The sequence below is a fragment of the Salvelinus fontinalis genome, chromosome 7, assembly GCF_029448725.1.
Source record: "Salvelinus fontinalis isolate EN_2023a chromosome 7, ASM2944872v1, whole genome shotgun sequence".
In the NCBI taxonomy this organism is placed as follows: domain Eukaryota; kingdom Metazoa; phylum Chordata; class Actinopteri; order Salmoniformes; family Salmonidae; genus Salvelinus; species Salvelinus fontinalis.
The window spans coordinates 18,535,181-18,556,481 of record NC_074671.1 but is presented as its reverse complement, the minus strand read 5'-3'; the positions used below and the strand labels follow the sequence as shown (position 1 = coordinate 18,556,481).

The 21,301-nt window shown below is 44.1% G+C and overlaps 1 protein-coding gene across 1 annotated transcript in view; it reads right to left on the bottom strand.

Annotated features, from left to right (window-relative positions):
• LOC129859153 (receptor activity-modifying protein 3-like) overlaps positions 1 to 21,301 on the bottom strand; it is a 38,834-nt gene that overhangs the window by 3,182 nt on the left and 14,351 nt on the right. Inside the window, exons 2-3 of the mRNA XM_055928563.1 lie at positions 11,842 to 11,871; positions 11,301 to 11,463 (exon numbers count right to left, since the gene is read on the bottom strand). Of these exons, the coding sequence (XP_055784538.1) occupies positions 11,301 to 11,463; positions 11,842 to 11,871 (193 nt within the window). The remainder of the gene's footprint in view (positions 1 to 11,300; positions 11,464 to 11,841; positions 11,872 to 21,301) is intronic.

Genomic DNA, 21,301 nt, shown 5'->3' with positions numbered 1-21,301 from the left:
TCTCGACGCTCATGGCTGGCTGACGGCTCTCGACGCTCATGGCTGGCTGACGGCTCTCGACGCTCATGGCAGGCTGACGGCTCTCGACGCTCATGGCAGGCTGACGGCTCTCGACGCTCATGGCAGGCTGACGGCTCTCGACGCTCATGGCAGGCTGACGGCTCTCGACGCTCATGGCAGGCTGACGGCTCTCGACGCTCATGGCAGGCTGACGGCTCTCGACGCTCATGGCAGGCTGACGGCTCTCGACGCTCATGGCAGGCTGACGGCTCTCGACGCTCATGGCTCTCTGACGGCTCTGGCTGCTCATGGCTCGCTGGCGGCTCTGGCAGATCCTGTCTGGTTGGCGGCTCTGGCAGATCCTGTCTGGTTGGCGGCTCTGGCAGATCCTGTCTGGCGGGCGGCTCTAGCGGCTCCTGTCTGGCAGACGGCTCTGTAGGCTCATGGCAGACGGGCGGCTTTGCAGGCTCATGGCAGACGGGCGGCTTTGCAGGCTCATTGCAGACGGATGGCTCAGACGGCGCTGGGGAGACGGATGGCTCAGACGGCGCTGGGGAGACGGATGGCTCAGATGGCGCTGGGGAGACGGATGGCTCAGATGGCGCTGGTGAGACGGATGGCTCAGATGGCGCTGGTGAGACGGATGGCTCTGGCCGGATAAGGCACACTGTAGACCTGGTGCGTGGTGCCGGAACTGGAGGCACCGGGCTAAGGATACGCACCTTCCTACTAGTGCGGGGAGCAGGGACAGGGCACACTGTACTCTCAAAGCCCACTCTATACCTGGTGCGAGGTACCGGTACTGGTGACACCGGGCTGAGGACAAGCACATCAGGATTAGTAGGGGGAGAAGATACAGTGTGTACAGGGCTCTGGAGACGCACAGGAGGCTTAGTGCGTGGTGCCGGAACTGGAGGCACCGAACTGGATACACGCACTACAGAGAGAGTGCGTGGAGGAGGAACTGGGCTCAGGAGACGCACTGGTAGCCTAGTGCGTAGTGTAGGCACTGTAGGTACTAGGCTGGGGCGGGGAGGTGGCACCGGAAATACCGGACCGTGGAGGCGTACTGGCACTCTTGAGCATTGAGCCTGCCCAACCCTACCTGGTTGAATGCTCCCGGTCACCCGACCAGTGCGGGGAGGTGGAATAACCCGCACCGGCCTATGTAGGCGAACCGGGAAACCATGCGTAAGGCAGGTGCCATGTATGCCGGCCCGAGGAGACGCACTGGAGACCAGACGCGTTGAGCCGGCCTCATGACACCTGGCTCAATACCCAATCTAGCCCTGCCAGTGCGGGGAGGTGGAATAACCCGCACTGGGCTATGCACTCGTACAGGAGACACCGTGCGCTCTACTGCGTAACACGGCGCCTGCCCGTACTCCCGCTCTCCACGGTAAGCCTGGGAAGTGGGCGCAGGTCTCCTACCTGCCCTTGGCCCACTACCTCTTAGCCCCCCCCCCCAAGAAATTTTTGGGTGTTACTTACGGGCTTTTTGGGCTTCCGTGCCAGACGCGTTCCCTCATAACTCCGGTTCCTCTCTCCGGTAGCCTCTGCTCTCCTCAGTGCCTCCAGCTGTTCCCATGGGAGGCAATCCCTACCAGCCAGGATCTCCTCCCATGTGTAGCAACCTTTTCCGTCCAATATATCGTCCCAAGTCCATTGCTCCTTCTTTTCCTGTCCCTTACTCCGTTGAGTTCTCCCTTGCCGCTTGGTCCTAGCGTGGTGGGTGATTCTGTAAGGGCTGTCGTTCTCCTCTTCCTCAGACGAGGAGAGGAGAGAAAGATCAGTGGACCAATACGCAGCATTCGGGAAATAAGCCATCTTTTATTTGACACGATGGCAACACGAAAACAAACACTTTCAAAATTACAAAACAAGAAAACGACGTAGACGAAAAAAACCTGAACATGAACTTACATAACTAACGTAAAACTCACGGACAGGAACAGACTACATCAAAACGAAACGAACAACCAAACAGTCCCGTATGGTACATACATATACGAACACGGAAGACAATCACCCACAAACAAACAGTGAGAACACCCTACCTAAATATGACTCTTAATTAGAGGAAAACGCAAAACACCTGCCTCTAATTAAGAGCCATACCAGGCAACCCAAAACCAACATAGAAACAGAAAACATAGACTGCCCACCCAAAACACACGCCCTGACCATAAACACATACAAAAACAACATAAAACAGGTCAGGACCGTTACACTAAGAAAATAAATACAGAACCTTACACATAGGATGTGTCTAAACTGATAAACAGGGAGGGTTTATCCCTAAAATTCTTACTCTGCAAAAATAAATTCAGCCCGGTGTCAATCTATATAGAACAGGGGTGTCAAACTCATTCCACGGAGGGCCTAGTGTCTGCAGGTTTTTGGTTTTTCCTTTCAATAAAGCCCTAGACAACCAGGTGTGGGGAGTTCCTAACTAATTAGTGATGTTAATTCATCAATCAAGTACAAGGGAGGAGCGAAAACCCGCAGACACTCGGCCCTCCGTGGAATGAGTTTGACACCTGTGATATAGAAAGAGGCTCAAGTCATGCCTCTTTTGTCATAATATGCATAGAAAATCAATATGAATGGATGTGCGTCACAATGGTAAAATGTAAACACATCATTTTTGAAGATGTTATTTTTGGAGGCACGGTAGCGCTACTGTGGCTAGCAAAATAGTGTATAGGTGATTGCTAGCTACAGTAACTGTAAACCATTTTGGCTGGCTAGCTAATCATCATGGCTAACTGTAGGGCAAAACAATTCACTTATTTACATTTAAATGAACCACAATTGATAGAGCATTCATAAAGCCTCCACTGCTTAAAGATGTCCTGATTTATATGGTATGACACATTTAAATAGATGATTTTTGAAGAATCTATGTAGTGCTTATGAATGCTTTATGAATGTGTTATAAAGCCCTTGTAACATTGTTTTTGTTCAAAGTAGGACCAATGTTTTTATGTCACTTTGGAAACTGATGGAGTAGCCATATGCCATGTGTGTCCTCCTCATCAAGTTTACATCATTAGCTATAAGTTGGACACAGGCTCCCTCATTAGGGTGAATTTCTGTATGTACTATGCCCTATAAACTGCACTAAAAGCAACCCATTATAACACACACAGTTTTTCTTCCAGTATGACACAAATTACCTGCACTTCCCAGGCTTGTTACATTACACAGTTAGGAGCTAAATGGGTGATTAGAGTTAATATAATAGCACTCTGGGTAACATGGGGTCCCAGCCATGATGCTTACCTAGCAAAACAGATCCTATCAGACCACATTAAGTCAAACTAGTCAAGACCAAAGTGGTTAGCTCTATATTTAACAAACATCAGTTTCCCCTCCTATGCCTTTCATACTAGCCGTGTGGTTTGACGTCAGCCAATCCACATCATTGCTTTCAGACGACCTCCGCCTAAGTGCTGCAAATCGAATGAGTCTCGGTCAAGCGTGTAGACTGTGTCTCCATACGGACATAAGGGAGGCTGCTGTAAATTAATGGATTAATTGTATGGTAACTCTGGAAGAGCTTTTTGGCTTGTATATTATTGTAAAAAACGATGGTACAAGATGTTGACCCCAGACTGAAAATTTGATGGAATACGTGAAGTTACCATTTATATTTAGCTGAGTGCTGTGTTATCTTCTTTTATAATTTAAAACCGGCAAAAGCTTACCCATCATTAAAAGGACAAATACATTCTTATAAAAGCTGATTGTCTCTTGCTTAAAAATCCTTAAGAGTCTACGCTGGGGGAAGGGGTTCTACTAAGCTAATATATGGAATTGTTTTAAAATGGTCATACCAAGTATCATTTCGCTATTTGATTTGGAATTTTAGGACCCCTTAAGGTATCAAAACTATATACCATTTTTTGGGGAGGATGACACATTGAATTTGACCTTAGCTCATAGAAACACATTTAATAACAGCTTCATTGTCACGCCCTGACCATAGTAAGCTGTTTCTCTCTGTGTTGGTTGGGGCGTGATAGTGACTAGGGTGGGTCATCTAGGTGTTTGTATGTTTATGTTGGCCTGATATGGTTCCCAATCAGAGACAGCTGTTTATCGTTGTCTCTGATCATATTTATGTAGCCATTTTCCCCATTGTTAGTTGTGGGATCTTGTCTACAGTAAGTTGCCTTTGTGCACTCCAGTAGCGTCACATTTCGTTTGTGCTTTTGTTGTTTTGTTTATTGAATTTCTCTTTATTAAAATTATGTGGAACTCTATGCACACTTGTGGCCTGCTGGAGGTCATTTTGCAGGGCGCTGGCAGTGCACCTCCTTGCACAAAGGCGGAGGTAGCGGTCCTGCTGCTGGGTTGTTGCCCTCCTACGGCCTCCTCCACGTCTCCTGATGTACTGGCCTGTCTCCTGGTAGCGCCTCCATGCTCTGGACACTACGCTGACAGACACAGCAAACCTTCATGCCACAGCTCGCATTGATGTGCCATCCTGGATGAACTGCACTACCTGAGCCACTTGTGTGGGTTGTAGACTCCGTCTCATGCTACCACTAGAGTGAGAGCACCGCCAGCATTCAAAAGTGACCAAAACATCAGCCAGGAAGCATAGGAACTGAGAAGTGGTCTGTGGTCACCACCACCTTGCCTATAATTTCCACCTTTTGTCTATTCCATTTGCACAACAGCATGTGAAATTTATTGTCAATCAGTGTTGCTTCCTAAGTGGACAGTTTGATTTCACAGAAGTGTGATTGACTTGGAGTTACATTGTGTTGTTTAAGTGTTCCCTTTATTTTTTTGAGCAGTGTATATATATATATATATACATAAAAAATATTACACAAGTTGTGCACTGAGCCTTAGCGTTGGCAAATGTGTTTTTTTAAATCTGCTGTGCTTTAGGTAAAGTAATAACTGGTTAAACTACATTATTTCCAGCAGCTGTACATTTGGTGCACAAGAAGAGCTTAGGCATATTTTAAATGTTTTCTCAGATGTATTTTCATGTAAGGAAAATTCAAAGCTTCCCAATCGCAAAACAAAACCAACCCACAATGCCAACATTACAGGTCAAGTTCACTGCCAAACATTGCCTGCACAAATATTCTTCAGAAATGGCAAAGACTTGAAAAAAGCCTTTTGGGTCAGTTTAAGTAGCTTATGTTAGCAGTGGCTTTTGAAACATATCTGAATAGTGGATCACTGTCTCATTGGGCCACAAACAATACTTTCAGGGCAAGGAAAAAATGTATTTAATGAAGCCTCATACTCTTTATAAGGTCTATAAAAATGCTTCAGGAATCATTCATCAGCAAACAACACGCTAGTCCCTTTTTATATAAACGTTTATGCCGGATAATATTGCTTATAAATAATTTGTGAAGTATCCATGTATTGCTTATGAAGACTTTATGAGTGTTCTAAAAAGGCTTTTTAAAGTGTTTTGAGTCCAGCTTGTCAGAAACATAACAAAAGATCATTATGTCTGATTGTGTAGATTCAATGAGTCCATTAGGTTGTCAGAAGAAGCTATGCTGCAGAAAAATTCATCATAGTCTGCACTGCTCTTAAAAAATGTAATAAAGGATATGTACAGACAGGCATACTTGGGGGAGGAGAGGACGTAAATCAAATCAAAGTTTATTGGTCACGCCCACAGGATACAGGGTGTAAATGGTCAGTGAAATGCATAGACTTTACAACAAATTTATCAGTGTCATCCAAGATGGCTTTTTGCTGGATTGTTTTGGATTAGGGTTGTTGAGGTCCTTTTTTTTCGACCCAAGGAACAGTGGCATAGCGCAGTTTTGCTGGATTTATGTAAACTCCATCAGACATCCTAAAAGGCATTTCATTTTTACAAGTATTGTCCAACAAGTGCTTAAAGGCCTTGATTGTTTAATTATAACATTACATTATTCAAATGTGTAATACAAATCTCCAAACTTCTTTTTGCTTTGTTTTAGACCACTATTAAATGGTCCAGGGATAATTTCGTTAGCATTTTGGCAAGTTTTTCTAGATTTAGTACATGAAACAACATTTATAAAGGAACATTATCTCTTAGGTCTAGCACAGCAAATAATTCAATTGTTTAAGCATATGTTGCAGAACAGTGATTAAAATATTTTTGCCTCTAAAAATGTAATTGTAATACAAAATTTTTGTCAAATATGGAAAAAGATTCATTTGAAAATCCCAATAAAAACATAACCATTCTATCAGATCTTTCAGCACTCTGACGGAGTTGACGCTAGACAAAAATCTGACGGAGTTTATGTTTTGCGGAGTTGACAAAAATTGCATTTTACTTCTTCATTCAAGTGGTATACACTAGCAATCCCAAGGGATCGACCTGGGACCTGGAGAGAAAAAAAACGGTCCCTTCAAGTTGTGGTAAATTGATTTTATTTCCAACTCTCCTCTCTGTATGTCCTCTGTGACTGGTACTGTAATTACCAAATTTTCTGTTCTACTAAATTACACAGACAGTAAATTCTCATTGCGTTTGCAAATGGCCATTTGTGGCCACTCTAACATGCACTGTTGACCTTGGAGGAGCATCTGTTATTTATAAAGCAGACCAAGCCTGCTGGTGATATTGTCCCTAGGCCTGCTGTTGATAATGTCCCTGTGTTAATATTCATTAGCAGTGGACGGCACCGTGCCTGGCATTCAGTCTCTGCTGATGTTCTGCAGTTGGTCCATGCCTCCTCGGCTGTCCCATTCTCTTGACTGTGTACCCGTGGTGAGATTCAGATTTGCTCATTTGAATCAATATACAGATTTAGGATCTTAATTTGATCACCATGTTGTTGCAGGAAATGTAAAATCGTAGCGTATTCAAGGTTTAAAAAGTAAAAGTTTGTAATTTACCCTTAAAAATGTCAGACTTGATTTGCCCTAACAAAAAATCTATCTACCCCTACAAAAATGTAAATTAACTATAATCCACACAATAATTCACATTTCCTGTTGCTGCAGGATACTGCTCTGAGAAACTGGTCAAATGAAGATCTTACATGTGTAGATGGCCGTGCAATTTGGAGAGAGTTCCATCTAACTCGCTGACATGGCCGCATGCTTTGTTTCTCTCAGCGCAGAACATAAACGAGGATCAAAGGTCCTTCACTTTCTCTCATTCTATTTCTTTCTCTCTCTCTAAACAGAGAGCCACAGATTCCCTGGGGATGTCCATGAGAAGACATATGTCTCATGAATAACATGTTAACAAGCACTGTAAATATCATTTTCAAGCTGGTATGTTTGGTAACGGATGGCTTGATTAGAGAAAACTTAAGCAATGTCTTGACAATACGAACTACTGGACATAATATGAGGTATTGTACAAGGTACAGAGGGGGAGGGAAGGGTTGGTGGAAATGGCTGTTACACCCTGTAAAGATCATTTGTCTCTCACATAAACATCTGGCCAGTTGGTAATAGAGAGGTACCTAGACGGAAGTAGCTACCCTTTGTCTTGATGACAGCTTTGCACACTCTTGGCATTCTCTCAACCAGATTGCAGCATGCATTTAAATTAACAGGTGTGATTTGTTAAAAGTTCATTTGTGGAATTTATTTCCTTCATAATGTGTTGTGACAAGGTAAGGGTGGTATACAGAAGATAGCCCTATTTGGTAAAAGACCAAGTCCATATTATGGCAAGAACAGCTCAAATAAGCAAATAGAAACACTAATCCATCATTACTTTAAGATATGACGGTCAGTCAATCCGAAAAAAGTCAAGAACTTTGAAAGTTTCTTAAACAGCAGTCGCAAAAAACATCAAGCGCTATGATGAAACTGGCTCTCATGAGGACCGCCACAGGAAAGGAAGACCCAGATTTACCTCTGCTGCAGAGGATAAGTTCATTAGAGTTACCAGCCTCAGAAATTGCAGCCCAAATAAAAGTAATGGACACATCTCAACATCAAGTGTTCAGAGGAGACTGTGTGAATCAGGCCTTCATGGTCGAATTGCTGCAAAGAAACCACTACTAAAGGACACCAATAATAAGAAGAGACTTGCTTGGGCCAAGAAACATTAGACCGATGTAAATCTGTCCTTGTTCTGATGAGTCCAAATTTGTGATTATTGGTTCCAACCACTGTGTCGTTGTGAGACGCAGAAGAGGTAAACAGATCATCTCCGAATGTGTGGTTCGCACAATGAAGCATGGAGGAGGAGGTGTGATGGTGTGGGGGTACTTTGCTGGTGACACTGTCTGTGATTTATTTAGAATTCAATGCACACTTAACCAGCATGGCTACCACAGCATTCTGCAGCGATACGCCATCCCATCTGGTTTGTGCTTAGTGGGACTACCATTTGTTTTTCAACAGGACAATGACCCAACACACCTCCAAGCTGTGTAAGGGCTATTTGACCAAGATGAAGAGTGATGGAGTGCTGCATCAGATGACCTGGCCTCCACAATCACCCGACCTCAACCCAATTGAGATGGTTTGGGATGAGTTGGACCGCAGAGTGAAGGAAAAGCAGCCAACAAGCATTCCAAGTGAAGCTGGTTGAGAGAATGCCAAGAGTGTGCAAAGCTGTCATCAAGGCAAAGGGTGGCTACTTTGAAGAATCTCAAATATAACATATATTTTGATTTGTTTAACACTTTTTTGGTTACTACATGATTCCATATTTGTTATTTCATAGTTTTGGTGTCTTCACTATTATTCTACAGTGTAGAAAATAGTCAAAATAGAAAAACACTTGATTGATTAGGTGTGTCCAAACTTTTGACTGGTAATATACCTGGACATATAATATATTTACTATAAAAAATAATGTCTTGAATCCTCAAATAACACATATTAAGGAGAGAAATAAATGTTTTTGTCTTTGGTCAATGGCTCAATTCTTTCATAAATGTAGTCAACTGAAATTTTCGAAAGCCCTCACTGTATTACTCATTAGACTATACTCTGAACTATGCCAGGAGATACCTATTTGATATTATGTTTTGAAAAGAGATAGGCTATTCTATGATGGCATCTAATCCAACTTGAGGCCTTCGAGGCCTTCGACCTCATGGCTTGGTTTTTGCTCTGATAAGTACTGTCAACTGTAGGACCTTATATAGACAGATGTGTGCCTTTCCAAATCATGTCCAATCAATTGAATTTACCACAGGTGGACTCCAATCAAGTTCTAGAAATATCTCATGGATGATCAATGGAAACATACTGCACCTGAGCTCAATTTCGAGTCTCATAGCAAAGGGTCTGAAAACTTATGTAAATAAGGTATTTCTTTGTTTATTTTTAATATATTTGCAAAAATGTTGAAAAACCTGTTTTCGCTTTGACATTATTGGGTATTGTGTGTAGATTGATGAGGAAAACATTTATTTAATACATTTTAGAATAAGGCTGTAACGTAACAAAATGTGGAAGAAGTCAAGGGGTCTGAATACTTTCTGAATGCGCTGTATATGCCAAATCAACACTAGAAAAATGTCCCTCTGTGAATTTCAGTGTTTTGTAAATAAATAATTGTGCTGGGGATTCAGATTTTTTGCCCTACTGGATCCGATTAAGCCTCAATAAAACTCAGCATGAATGACAAAGAATGCAATAGGGAGTCATTCAGGGGTGTGATAATCAGCCTAATCTGCTAAAGAGGTGAATGATGTTGTATCAGGCCATCAAGTTGGATTAGATGCCATCATAGAATAGCCTATCTCTTTTCAAAACATAATATCAAATAGATATCTCCTGGCATAGCTCAGAGTATAGTCTATGTAGAGCTCCAAGACAGGATTGTGTTGAGGCACAGATCTGGGGAAGGGTAAAAAATGTCTGCAGCATTGAAGGGCCCCAAGAACACAGTGACCTCCATCATTTTTAAATGGAAGAAGTTTGGAACCACCAAGACCCTTCCTAGAGTTGGCCGCCTGGCCAAACTGAGCAATCGCAGAGGAGAATTAGTCAGGGAGGTAACCAAGAACTCAATGGTCACTCTCACAGAGCTCCAGAGTTCCTCTGTGGGAATGGGAGAACCTTCCAGAAGGACAACCATCTCTGCAGCACTCCACCAATCAGGCCTTTATGGTAGAGTGGCCAGATGGAAGCCACTCCTCAGCAAAAGGCACATGACAGCCCACTTGGAGTTTGCCAAAAGGCACCTAAAAGACTTTCAGACCATGAAAACAATATCCTCTGGTCTGATGAAACCTAGATTGAACTCTTTGGCCTGAATGCCAAGCGTCACGTCTGGAGGAAACCTGGCACAGTGTTTCCCTACGGTGAAGCATGGTGGTGGCAGCATCATGTTGTGGGGAAGTTTTTCAGAGGCAGGGACTGGAAGACTAGTCAGGATTGAGGGAAAGATGAACGGAGCAAAGTACAGAGATCCTTGATGATAACCTGCTCTCTGGAGAGACATGAAAATAGTTGTAGAGCAACAGTACCCATCCAACCTGACAGAGCTTGAGAGGATCTGCAGAGAAAAATGGGACAAACTCCCCAAATACAGGTGTGCCAAGCTTTTAGTGTCATATCCAAGAAGACTTGAGGCTGTAATCGCTGCCAAAGGCGCTTCAAAAACGTTCTGAGTAAAGGGTCTGAATACTTAAATTACATTTGCAAAAATGTCTAAAAAACAGGTTTTGTTTTGTAATTATGGGGTATTGTGTGTAGATTGATGAGGGGGGGAAACGATTTCATCCATTTTAGAATAAGGCTGTAACATAACACAATATGGAAAAGGTCAGGGGGTCTGAATACTGTATGGGTGTGTGAGTATTAAATTATCACTGGGCAGGCACAGCCAGGTAAACAGCCCCCTGGATCTGCAATGCCAACTAGCATTTGGATGCCAATCGCCTGTTCATACACAAACAGGCAGATGCATGCATTCACACACAGTGGGCACATTTTATTTTATTTTACTAGACTACCTACACTGCAATACAGTATTCTTTGATTTATCCTACAGTATGTTTCTTAAGTCAACTTTTTAAGTAGGAAAACTGTTCTGAGCTTCCCCAAGATGTTGTACAATAATTATTGTGCTGAAATTATAATTTTAGTGGAAATATGTTTTATTTTGGCTTTAAGATCCAAATCTTAGACTGCCTCGAAAAGCAAAAAGTTTACCAACAGGTAGAGTGGGGCTACACATGTTTTTCTGTCTGGAACTAATCCCACCTTTCGCTTCTCACACACATTTATTCAGAAATTATACTGAGTGCCTTTAAGAACTGGGTCAGTGAATTGATAGGACACTGGCTTGTTCTGATAAGACTGAAAGGGCAAGAGACGGCAGGGGAGTCTTTTACCTGATGAAGTGTGTTAAGTTGCACCAGTTCTGGGGATCCACGTAAGCCATCTCGCGCTTGAAACCCTCTCCACACACCTCCATCTCCGACAGCAGCTGGGTCTCGTTGCACAGAGCCACACTAGGCCTTCGTGGTATAGACTCCACATTGATATTCTCGGTGGCTGCATGACATAAAAAGGTCCAAATTACAGAAAGAAACATGACCTTCAATGTTCCACAGTAACATTAGGGTCGTGTTCATTAGGTCAAGCAACAGAAAAAGTTCTGCTACTGAAAACGAAAATTAGTGTCCAGATAGTTCCTCCCTGTTTTAGTCAGTTTTCTTTCCATTGCCTCATGAACACAACCCAGAACTGAATATACCTCTGGCACAGGGTTTGTCAGAAGTCAGGAAATCTGAATTTTGTCCATTTTGACTATTATTGTTATCACAGGGTTAAAATGACTTCTTATAAAAACATTAAAAGTACAGCATTTGTAAGCTGTGTTCCACAGTGTTTCATGTCTTCAGAAGGAGATGTAAGCTTAACCTTGCTTACCTGACAATCCTCTTGTCATCCAAGAGTTCACTGTCAAAGACAAAATCACACAGAGACTTGAAACAGTGTTAGTAGTCATGACAACAGTCTCATCGAAGCATGACTTTTTGGGACCAACATTAAAGATGCAATATGCAGAAATCACTCTGCCATTTCCTAGTTGCTAAAATTCTAATAGTTTGCCTAATTTAAAATGATGTGACCAAACAAGCAATGTATAGTGTAGAGAACCATTGTATCATCTAAATCACTCTGAAATATATTTTCAATTACCCAAAATATTGTATTTTCAGCTGTTTGAAGCTAGTGTGCAAAACCAAAAGTAAAAGATACAAAAACAAAACTTAAGAATGGGAAGCATAGAAAAAGTGCAAATAGAACAGATGTACCTCTTCTTAGACTTGCTTTCAATGAAAATGACAGATCTAGAACACAATTTTCTTCGTGAATTTGGTCGGGTCGCCGAAAAAGCTACATATTGCAGTTTTAAACGTTGTTGTCAAAACACAACTGAAACATATATAGACCCTTTAACATTAAACTGACAATTCTGACCAGCTGGCCTGTCACGTTCTGACCTTAGTTCCTTTTTTATGTCTTTATTTTAGTTTGGTCAGGGCGTGAGTTGGGGTGGGCATTCTATGTTGTTTTTCTATGTTTTGTTCTATACGTTATATTTCTATGTGTTTGGCCTAGTATGGTTCTCAATCAGAGGCAGGTGTCGATCGTTGTCATACTTAGGTAGCCTGTTTTCCCACTATGGGTTGTGGGTAGTTGTTTTCCGTTTTAGTGTTTTCACCATTCGGGACTGTTTCGGTTTTCATTTTGATTCTCTTGTTCTTTTTGTATTCATTCTCATTAAAAGTTATTATGGATACGTACCACGCTGCATTTTGGTCCTCCTCTCCTTCCACCAACGAAAGCCGTTAAATGGCCCTTACCTTTCCCGTTTTAAACACATCCTGGCTGACAAAATAATTAAGAAACATGAATCCACAGTTTATGAAACAGTTGTCTGAGAATCGCTAATTGAGTAAATGATGGCGAGAAGAACAAATTCATTAAAGAGTTTTCTGGAACAATGCCAAGCTGTCTGATGTCAGTTGTTGCTGCTGCTGCTGCTGTTGTCATGCACAAGCGCACACTGCATGGCCATGCACGACTCCAACACTATCATCAAGTTTGCCGATGACACAACAGTGGTAGGCCTGATCACCGACAGCGATGAGACAGCCTATAGGGTGGAGGTCAGAGACCTGGTCATGTGGTGCCAGGACAACAACCTCTCCCACAACGTGATCAAGACAAAGGAGATGATCGTGGACAACAGGAAAAGGAGGACCGAGCACGCCCACATTCTCATTGACGGGGCTGTAGTGGAACAGGTTGAGAGCTTCAAGGTCCTTGGTGTCCACATCACCAACAAACTATCATGGTCCAAACACACCAAGACAGTCGTGAAAAGGGCACGCCAAAGCCTATTCCTCCTCAGGAGACTGAAAAGTTTTGGCATGGGTCCTCAGATCCTCAAAAGGTTCTACAGCTATACCATCGAGAGCATCCTGACTGGTTGCATCACTGCCTGGTATGGCAACTGGTCGGCCTCTGACCACAAGGCACTACAGAGGGTAGTGCATACGTCCCAGTGCATCACTGGGGCCAAGCTTCCTGCCATCCAGGACCTCTATATCAGGCGGTGTCAGAGGAAGGCCCTAAAAATTGTCAAAGACTCCAGCCACCCTAGTCATAGACTGTTCTCTCTGCTACCACACGGCAAGCGGGACCGGAGCGCCAAGTCTAGGTCCAAACGGCTTCTTAACAGCTTCTACCCCCAAGCCATGAGACTCCTGAACAGTTAATCAAAGGGCTACCCAGACCCCTCTTTTACGCTGCTTCTACTCTCTGTTTTTAATCTATGCATAGTACCTACATGTACATATCACCTCAATTACCTCAACTAACCGGTGCCCCCGCACATTGACTCTGTACCAGTACCCCCTGTATATAGCCTCCCTTGTTATTTTACTGCTGCTGTTAATTATTTGTTACTTTTATTTTAAATGTTTTACTCATCTATTTTTTACTTAACACATATATATCTATTTTTTCTTAACTTCTTAATTAAAGCATTGTTGGTTAAGGGCTTGTAAGTAAGAATTTCACTGTAAGGTCTACACCTGTTGTATTCGGCGCATGTGACAAATAATCATATAATGTTGAAGCTGAGGAGATGGCTATAGCTAGTATCCCTTTGCACACTATCGTTCTGACCTGAACCAAACCATGCAAGGATTTTTACTTTTCACATTGTAATTTTTTAAGCACGATTCCAGCAACTAAGGTGGATGCGTAAACAGGCCAGCTCAGTACAGCCTAGTTTTTTTCTGCTTGGATCGGCTCAGTAGTGTGAAAAGCCCTTAACTGTGTGCTGCGGTGGCTGTCTGTGGCAGTATCTCAGATAGAGTTTAGTGATAAGGGAAGGATAAAGAAATGGTGACTGCCACTGCTCAGAGCTCCTTTCTGTCTCTTAGGACACCTTTCGTTCTCTCGGCTGAACCTGTGCCCCCACCCCGAGGGGGCTCTCTCTGATGAATATTTACTCCACCAAGAGTCCACCCCCTGCCGTGATTACTAATACAGCAATGTCGCATCTGACTCTCAGCGTATGGCGGGAGTATAGGATAGGATAGGAGGTATAACTTTTCTCAGAGCTTTTAATACAGTGTTTGTCAAACCTCTCCTTGTGGAGCTCCATATGTTTCACAATGTTGTTGTTGCCCTGAACTATCAGACTTGACTATCAGACCTGACTACCACACCTGACTAGAACACCTGGCTACCACACCTGACTACCACACATGGCTACCACACCTGACTAGAACACCTGGCTACCACACCTGACTACCACACCTGACTACCACACATGGCTACCACACCTGACTACCACACCTGACTACCACACCTGACTAGAACACCTGACTAGAACAACTGACTATCACACCTGACTACCACACATGGCTACCACACCTGACTACCACACCTGACTAGAACACCTGGCTACCACACCTGACTACCACACCTGACTACCACACATGGCTACCACACCTGACTACCACACCTGACTACCACACCTGACTAGAACACCTGACTATCACACCTGACTACCACACATGGCTACCACACCTGACTACCACACCTGACGACCACACATGGCTACCACACCTGACTACCACACCTGACTAGAACACCTAACTAGAACACCTGACTAGAGCACCTAATTAGAACACCTGACTAGAACACCTAACTACAACACCTGACTAGAACACCTGATTAGAACACCTGATTAGAACACCTGACTAGAACACCTGACTAGCACACCTGACTACCACACCTAATTCGACTAGACTAAGGGCTTGATGATTAGCTGACAAGTTCAATCAGGTGTGCTTGTTTGACAGAGTGGAAATTGACAACCCTCTGCACCGTAACACAACATACTCCAGATGGTACTTGTAGCTCTCAGGAAGACGGTGCTCGGTTTTCAAATTCATGGAACGGGCATCCCAGAGGAGAGGATTGAGAAATGCTGCTTAGAGTGCATACACTACCACCTCACAGGATAGAGAGGGAGGAGAGGGTTGAGAAACGCTGCTTAGAGTGCATACACTACCACAGCACGGGACAGAGAGGGAGGAGAGGGTTGAGAAACGCTGCTTAGAGTGCATACACTACCACAGCACGGGACAGAGAGGGAGGAGAGGGTTGAGAAACGCTGCTTAGAGTGCATACACTACCACAGCACGGGACAGAGAGGGAGGAGAGGGTTGAGAAACGCTGCTTAGAGTGCATACACTACCACAGCACGGGACAGAGAGGGAGGAGAGGGTTGAGAAACGCTGCTTAGAGTGCATACACTACCACAGCACGGGACAGAGAGGGAGGAGAGGGTTGAGAAACGCTGCTTAGAGTGCATACACTACCACAGCACGGGATAGAGAGGGAGGAGAGGGTTGAGAAACGCTGCTTAGAGTGCATACACTACCACAGCACAGGACAGAGAGGGAGGAGAGGGTTGAGAAACGCTGCTTAGAGTGCATACACTACCACAGCACAGGATAGAGAGGGAGGAAAGGGTTGAGAAACGCTGCTTAGAGTGCATACACTACCACAGCACAGGATAGAGAGGGAGGAGAGGGTTGAGAAACGCTGCTTAGAGTGCATACACTACCACACCACAGCACAGGACAGAGAGGGAGGAGAGGCGATATCCAATCCGACTTCATGCCATGTCGGTTGTTTGGCGCTGGCACTGCCAAGTGTGGGACACACACATAATCAATCTTCTATCCTCCTCTCTGACCCAGCTGCATGTTACTCCCTCAATGAGTTTGTGTAGCAATCCTGTTACGTGGGAATTTGAAGCCTATTTCGCACCTCTTCAAAACCAGAGCATCACTGAAGGACCTAATAGAGAATACACACGAGCACACACTCGTTAAGTTCGTTAAGTTTTCACCTTGATCGCTTTTTGTCTCACTCTCCCCCCATTTTCTTACTATGTTCCTTGTTTTTTCCTTCAAGTGACACTCTTATGCCCAAATTCAATCAATCACAGATAGGTAAACCACACTGCGGAATGACTCAGAATGTCTATGATGTATCAAAGGTGCTGATCACATTAAAACGGACAGTCTCGTAGACTTCGTCATTGTTGGATATTGACTCGAAACCACAAATACAATGTAAGCATTCTGAGTGAACCCACAGTTGTTTTTACTTGATCTGTGATTACAAAAACTATGCTGTTTAATTCAGTCTCACCCGGGGGATAACTACGCTAAATTTAGAAATTTCCTCCCGCAGGATATGTGTTCAAAGCAGAGGGGTCTGTGATTGCTACGTGTGATAAGTTCAAACGGTATCGGGGCATGACACAAACACAGGGTCGTCACAATGATTGTTTTCACAAATCAGTCCCCCCCTCTCCTGACAAACCTTCAATACTATGTACATCCCAGACACAAAAGCATTCAGCTTCCCTTATACCCACACAGTGTTCCCCCACGATTGTATAGGTGGCTCACAGCTCACTTTCTCCCCAGCTTAAAGAGTTTGGCTATTATGGGTTTCAATTGACAGTTTTAGTTTCTGGAAATTGCTATGGGGGCCTTTGCATCTCGTATGAAAAGTCTGGAAGTGAAACACAAATAACACACGGATAACAAACTGAAACTGATAACACACTGATAACAAACTGATAACACACTGATAACACAATGATGACAAACTGATAACACACTGATAACACAATAGAAAAGTAAAAATGAAAGTCACCCAGTAAAATCCTACTTGAGTAAAAGTCTAAAAGTATTTGGTTTTAAATATACTTAAGTATAAAAAGTAAGTGTAATTGCTCAAATATACTTAAGTATCAAAAGTAAAAGTAGAAGTAGAAATCATTTCAAATTCCTTATATATTAAGCAAACCAGGCGGCACCATTTTCTTGTTTTTTCAATTTACGGATAGCCACTGGCACGCTCCAACCCTCAGACATAATTTACAAACAAAATGTGTTTAATGAGTCCGCCAGATCACCGGCAGTAGGGATGACCAGGGATGTTCTCTTGATAAGTGTGTGAATTAGACCATTTTCCTGACCTGCCAAGCATTCAAAATGTAACAAGTACTTTGGGGTGTCAGGGAAAATGTACGGAGCAAAAGTACATAGTTTTCTTTAGGAATGTAGTGAAGAAAAAGTATAAAGTTGTCAAAAATATAAATAGCAAAGTAAAGTACAGATACTCAAAACAACGACTTAAGTAGTACTTTCAAGTATTTTTACTTAAGTACTTTACACCACTGCTGATAACACACTGAAACGGATTACACACTGATTACACACTAATAACAAACTGGTAACACATTGATAACACACTCATAACACACTCAATGTCATGGAAAGCACTGTATCTGTAGGTTAATAAGGAAGAGGAAGGTATTTCACTCTTTCCCTCCTGTGTCACACTTCAGCGATGGTTTTGCAAACATACGCCAGGACCAAAATAACATCCAACAGTCAATCCAGCATGAGTTAGCTCTGAGCACACACCATGAATATGAAATCTCTCTGGTAAACCAAGCGGGCCAAGGCGACAACACACCGCTGAGCTGCCTGCATAACCATTTGATAGTGTCAGAGGTACACAGCCTTCCCTGAGGTAGATAGTGGAGGCTGGGGAATGCCAAAGTCCTGCCACGATCAATTTAAATGCAGCTTTGACTGTCACATTGGGTACACTGAATAGTTGACGGCTGTTCTTGTGGAAAATAGAAAAACATATTTTTTTAACCTTTATTTAAAGGTTAAGTCAGTTAAGAACAAATTCTTATTTACAATGACGGCCTAGGAACAGTGGGTTAACTGTTAACGACAACAGTCACCCATGAAGCATCGTTACCCATCGCTCCACAAAAGCCGCGGCCCTTGCAGAGCAAGGGGAACCACTACTTCAAGGTCTCAAAGCAAGTGACGTCACCGATTGAAACGCTATTAGCGCGCACCACCGCTAACTAGCTAGCCATTTCACATCGGTTACAAATGCATATGTGAGTTGAGACTGTTGAGACTGTTTAATTACAGCCTTGTTCCCTCTCACTTGGCAATAGGATGACAGGGTTTATGAGAAGCAGCAACTAGAAATCTGAAGTCTCACATTAACCAATGAGGTGTCTCTTGAGTAATATTCCTGGTTTACATTTGCACAGCAGTGAGTCAAAGGGCCAAATCCATCCATTAAATAGATCAATTAAAACACTGCTTTTATAAGACTGGAGCTAGTAAACCCATGTCAGTCTCTCTTCCACATTACAAGGATATCATTCAGAAAACTGAGAAATTCATTTGCATCCTGACTCGAAAATAAACATTCCACTGGAGCCTAAAAACAAAAAACAAAAAGAAAATGCTATTTCAAATTGAAGAGACAGTATTTGAATTAGTCGCTTCCTAGCAACCACATAATCCATTTTGTAGTCTATTAGGGAAGCTATAGAACCAACAAGCTAGTTTCTGAAAATAAAAATAGAAGCATAGCATTGTGCCAAGTGCAGGGCCATCAAGCATAACACTTGGGTTTTATCTTCATATGGGAACAATGCTGTGACTGTCAACACCTCCCCGCATGCCCCCACCTCAACTCTCCATAAGCCTGATATAGTCTTGTGGTTGAAACAATTAGATACACTATATATATACAAAAGTATGTGGACACCCCTTCAAATGAGTGGATTTGGCTATTTTAGCCACACCCGTTGCTGATAGGCGTATAAAATAGAGCACACAGCCATGAAATCTCCATAGACAAACATTGGCAGTTGAATGGCCTTACTGAAGAGCTCAATGACTTTCAACGTGGCACCGTCATAGGATGCCACCTTTCCAACAAGTAATTTCGTCAAATTTCTGCCCTGCTAGAGCTGCCCCGGTCAACTGTAAGTGCTGTTATTGTGAAGTGGAAATGTCTAGGAGCAACAACGGCTCAGCTGCGAAGTGCTAGGCACACAAGCTCACAGAACGGGACCGGCAAGTACTGAAGCATGTGGCGCCTAAAAATCGTCTGTCCTTGGTTGCAACACTCACACCCAAGGTCCAAACTGCCTCTGGAAGCAACGTCAGCACAAGGACTGTTCGTCGGGAGCTTCATGAAATGGGTTTCCATGGTGGAACAAGCCTAAGATCACCATGAGCAATGCGAAGCGTTGGCTGGAGTGGTGTAAAGCTCGCCGCCATTGGACTCTGGAGCAGTGGAAACACGTTCTCTGGAGTGATGAATCACGCTTCACCATCTGGCAGTCCAGTGGACAAATCTGGGTTTGGCGGATGCCAGGAGGACGCTACCTGCCCCAATGCATAGTGCCAACTGTACAGTTTGGTGGAGGAGGAATAATGGTCTGGGGCTGTTTTCCATGGTTCAGGCTAGACCTTGTAGTTCCAGTGAAGGGACATCTTAATGCTACAGCATACAATGACATTCTAGACAATTCTGTGCTTCCAACTTTGTGGCAACAGTTTGGGGAAGGCCCTTTCCTGTTTCGGCATGGCAGGCCCTTTCCTGTTCCAGGGGGGTAACATATCTGTAACGGCTTTCCTCTTCCTCTTCATCCGAAGAGGAGGAGCATGGATTGAACCAAAATGCAGCGTTGTGATATGACATGATTTATTAAATTAAAGACGAAAAAACACGAAAACACTTTAACAAACTACAAAACAACAAACGACGTAGACGCACCTGAACATATGAACTTACATGACACGAAGAACGCATGAAACAGGAACAGACTACAAAAAAACAAACGAACGAACAAACAAACCGAAACAGTCCCGTATGGTGCGACAAACACAGACACAGGAGACAACCACCCACAACAAACAAAGTGAAAACACCTACCTTAAAATGATTCTCAATCAGAGGAGATGAAAATCACCTGCCTCTAATTAAGAACCATATCAGGTACCCATAAACCAACATAGAAACACAAAACATAGACTGCCCACCCAAACTCACGTCCTGACCAACTAACACATACAAAAACTAACAGAAAACAGGTCAGGAACGTGACATAACCTCCCCCCCCCCTTAAGGTGCGAACTCCGGGTGCACCAGCACAAAGTCTAGGGGAGGGCCTGGGTGGGCATCTGACCACGGTGGTGGCTCAGGCTCAGGGCGAGGTCCCCACCCCACCATAGTCAATCCCAGCTTACGTCTCCCCCTCTGAATGACCAACCTCCTATTCCAACCACTTAATTTAAATGGTACCGTCGAGATAAGGGGCAGCACCGGGATAAGGGGCAGCACAGGGATAGAGAGATAGCTCAAGACAGAGAGGTAGGTCAGGATAGAGAGGTAGCTCAGGATAGAGGGGCAACTCCGGACTGAAGGGCAGCTCCGGACAGAGAGACAGCTCTGGACTGAGGGGCAGTTCTGGATTAATGACAGCTCCGGGCTGAGGGGCTGCTCATGGCTGGCTGACGGCTCTGGACGCTCATGGCTGGCTGACGGCTCTAGACGCTCATGGCTGGCTGACGGCTCTGGACGCTCATGGCTGGCTGACGGCTCTGGACGCTCATGGCTGGCTGACGGCTCTGGACGCTCATGGCTGGCTGACGGCTCTGGACGCTCATGGCTGGCTGACGGCTCTGGACGCTCATGGCTGGCTGACGGCTCTGGACGCTCATGGCTGGCTGACGGCTCTGGACGCTCATGGCTGGCTGACGGCTCTGGACGCTCATGGCTGGCTGACGGCTCTGGACGCTCATGGCTCGCTGGCGGCTCTGGCAGCTCCTGTTCGGTTGGCGGCTCTGGCAGATCCTGTCTGGTTGGCGGCTCTGGCAGATCCTGTCTGGTTGGCGGCTCTGGCAGATCCTGTCTGGTTGGCGGCTCTGGCAGATCCTGTCTGGTT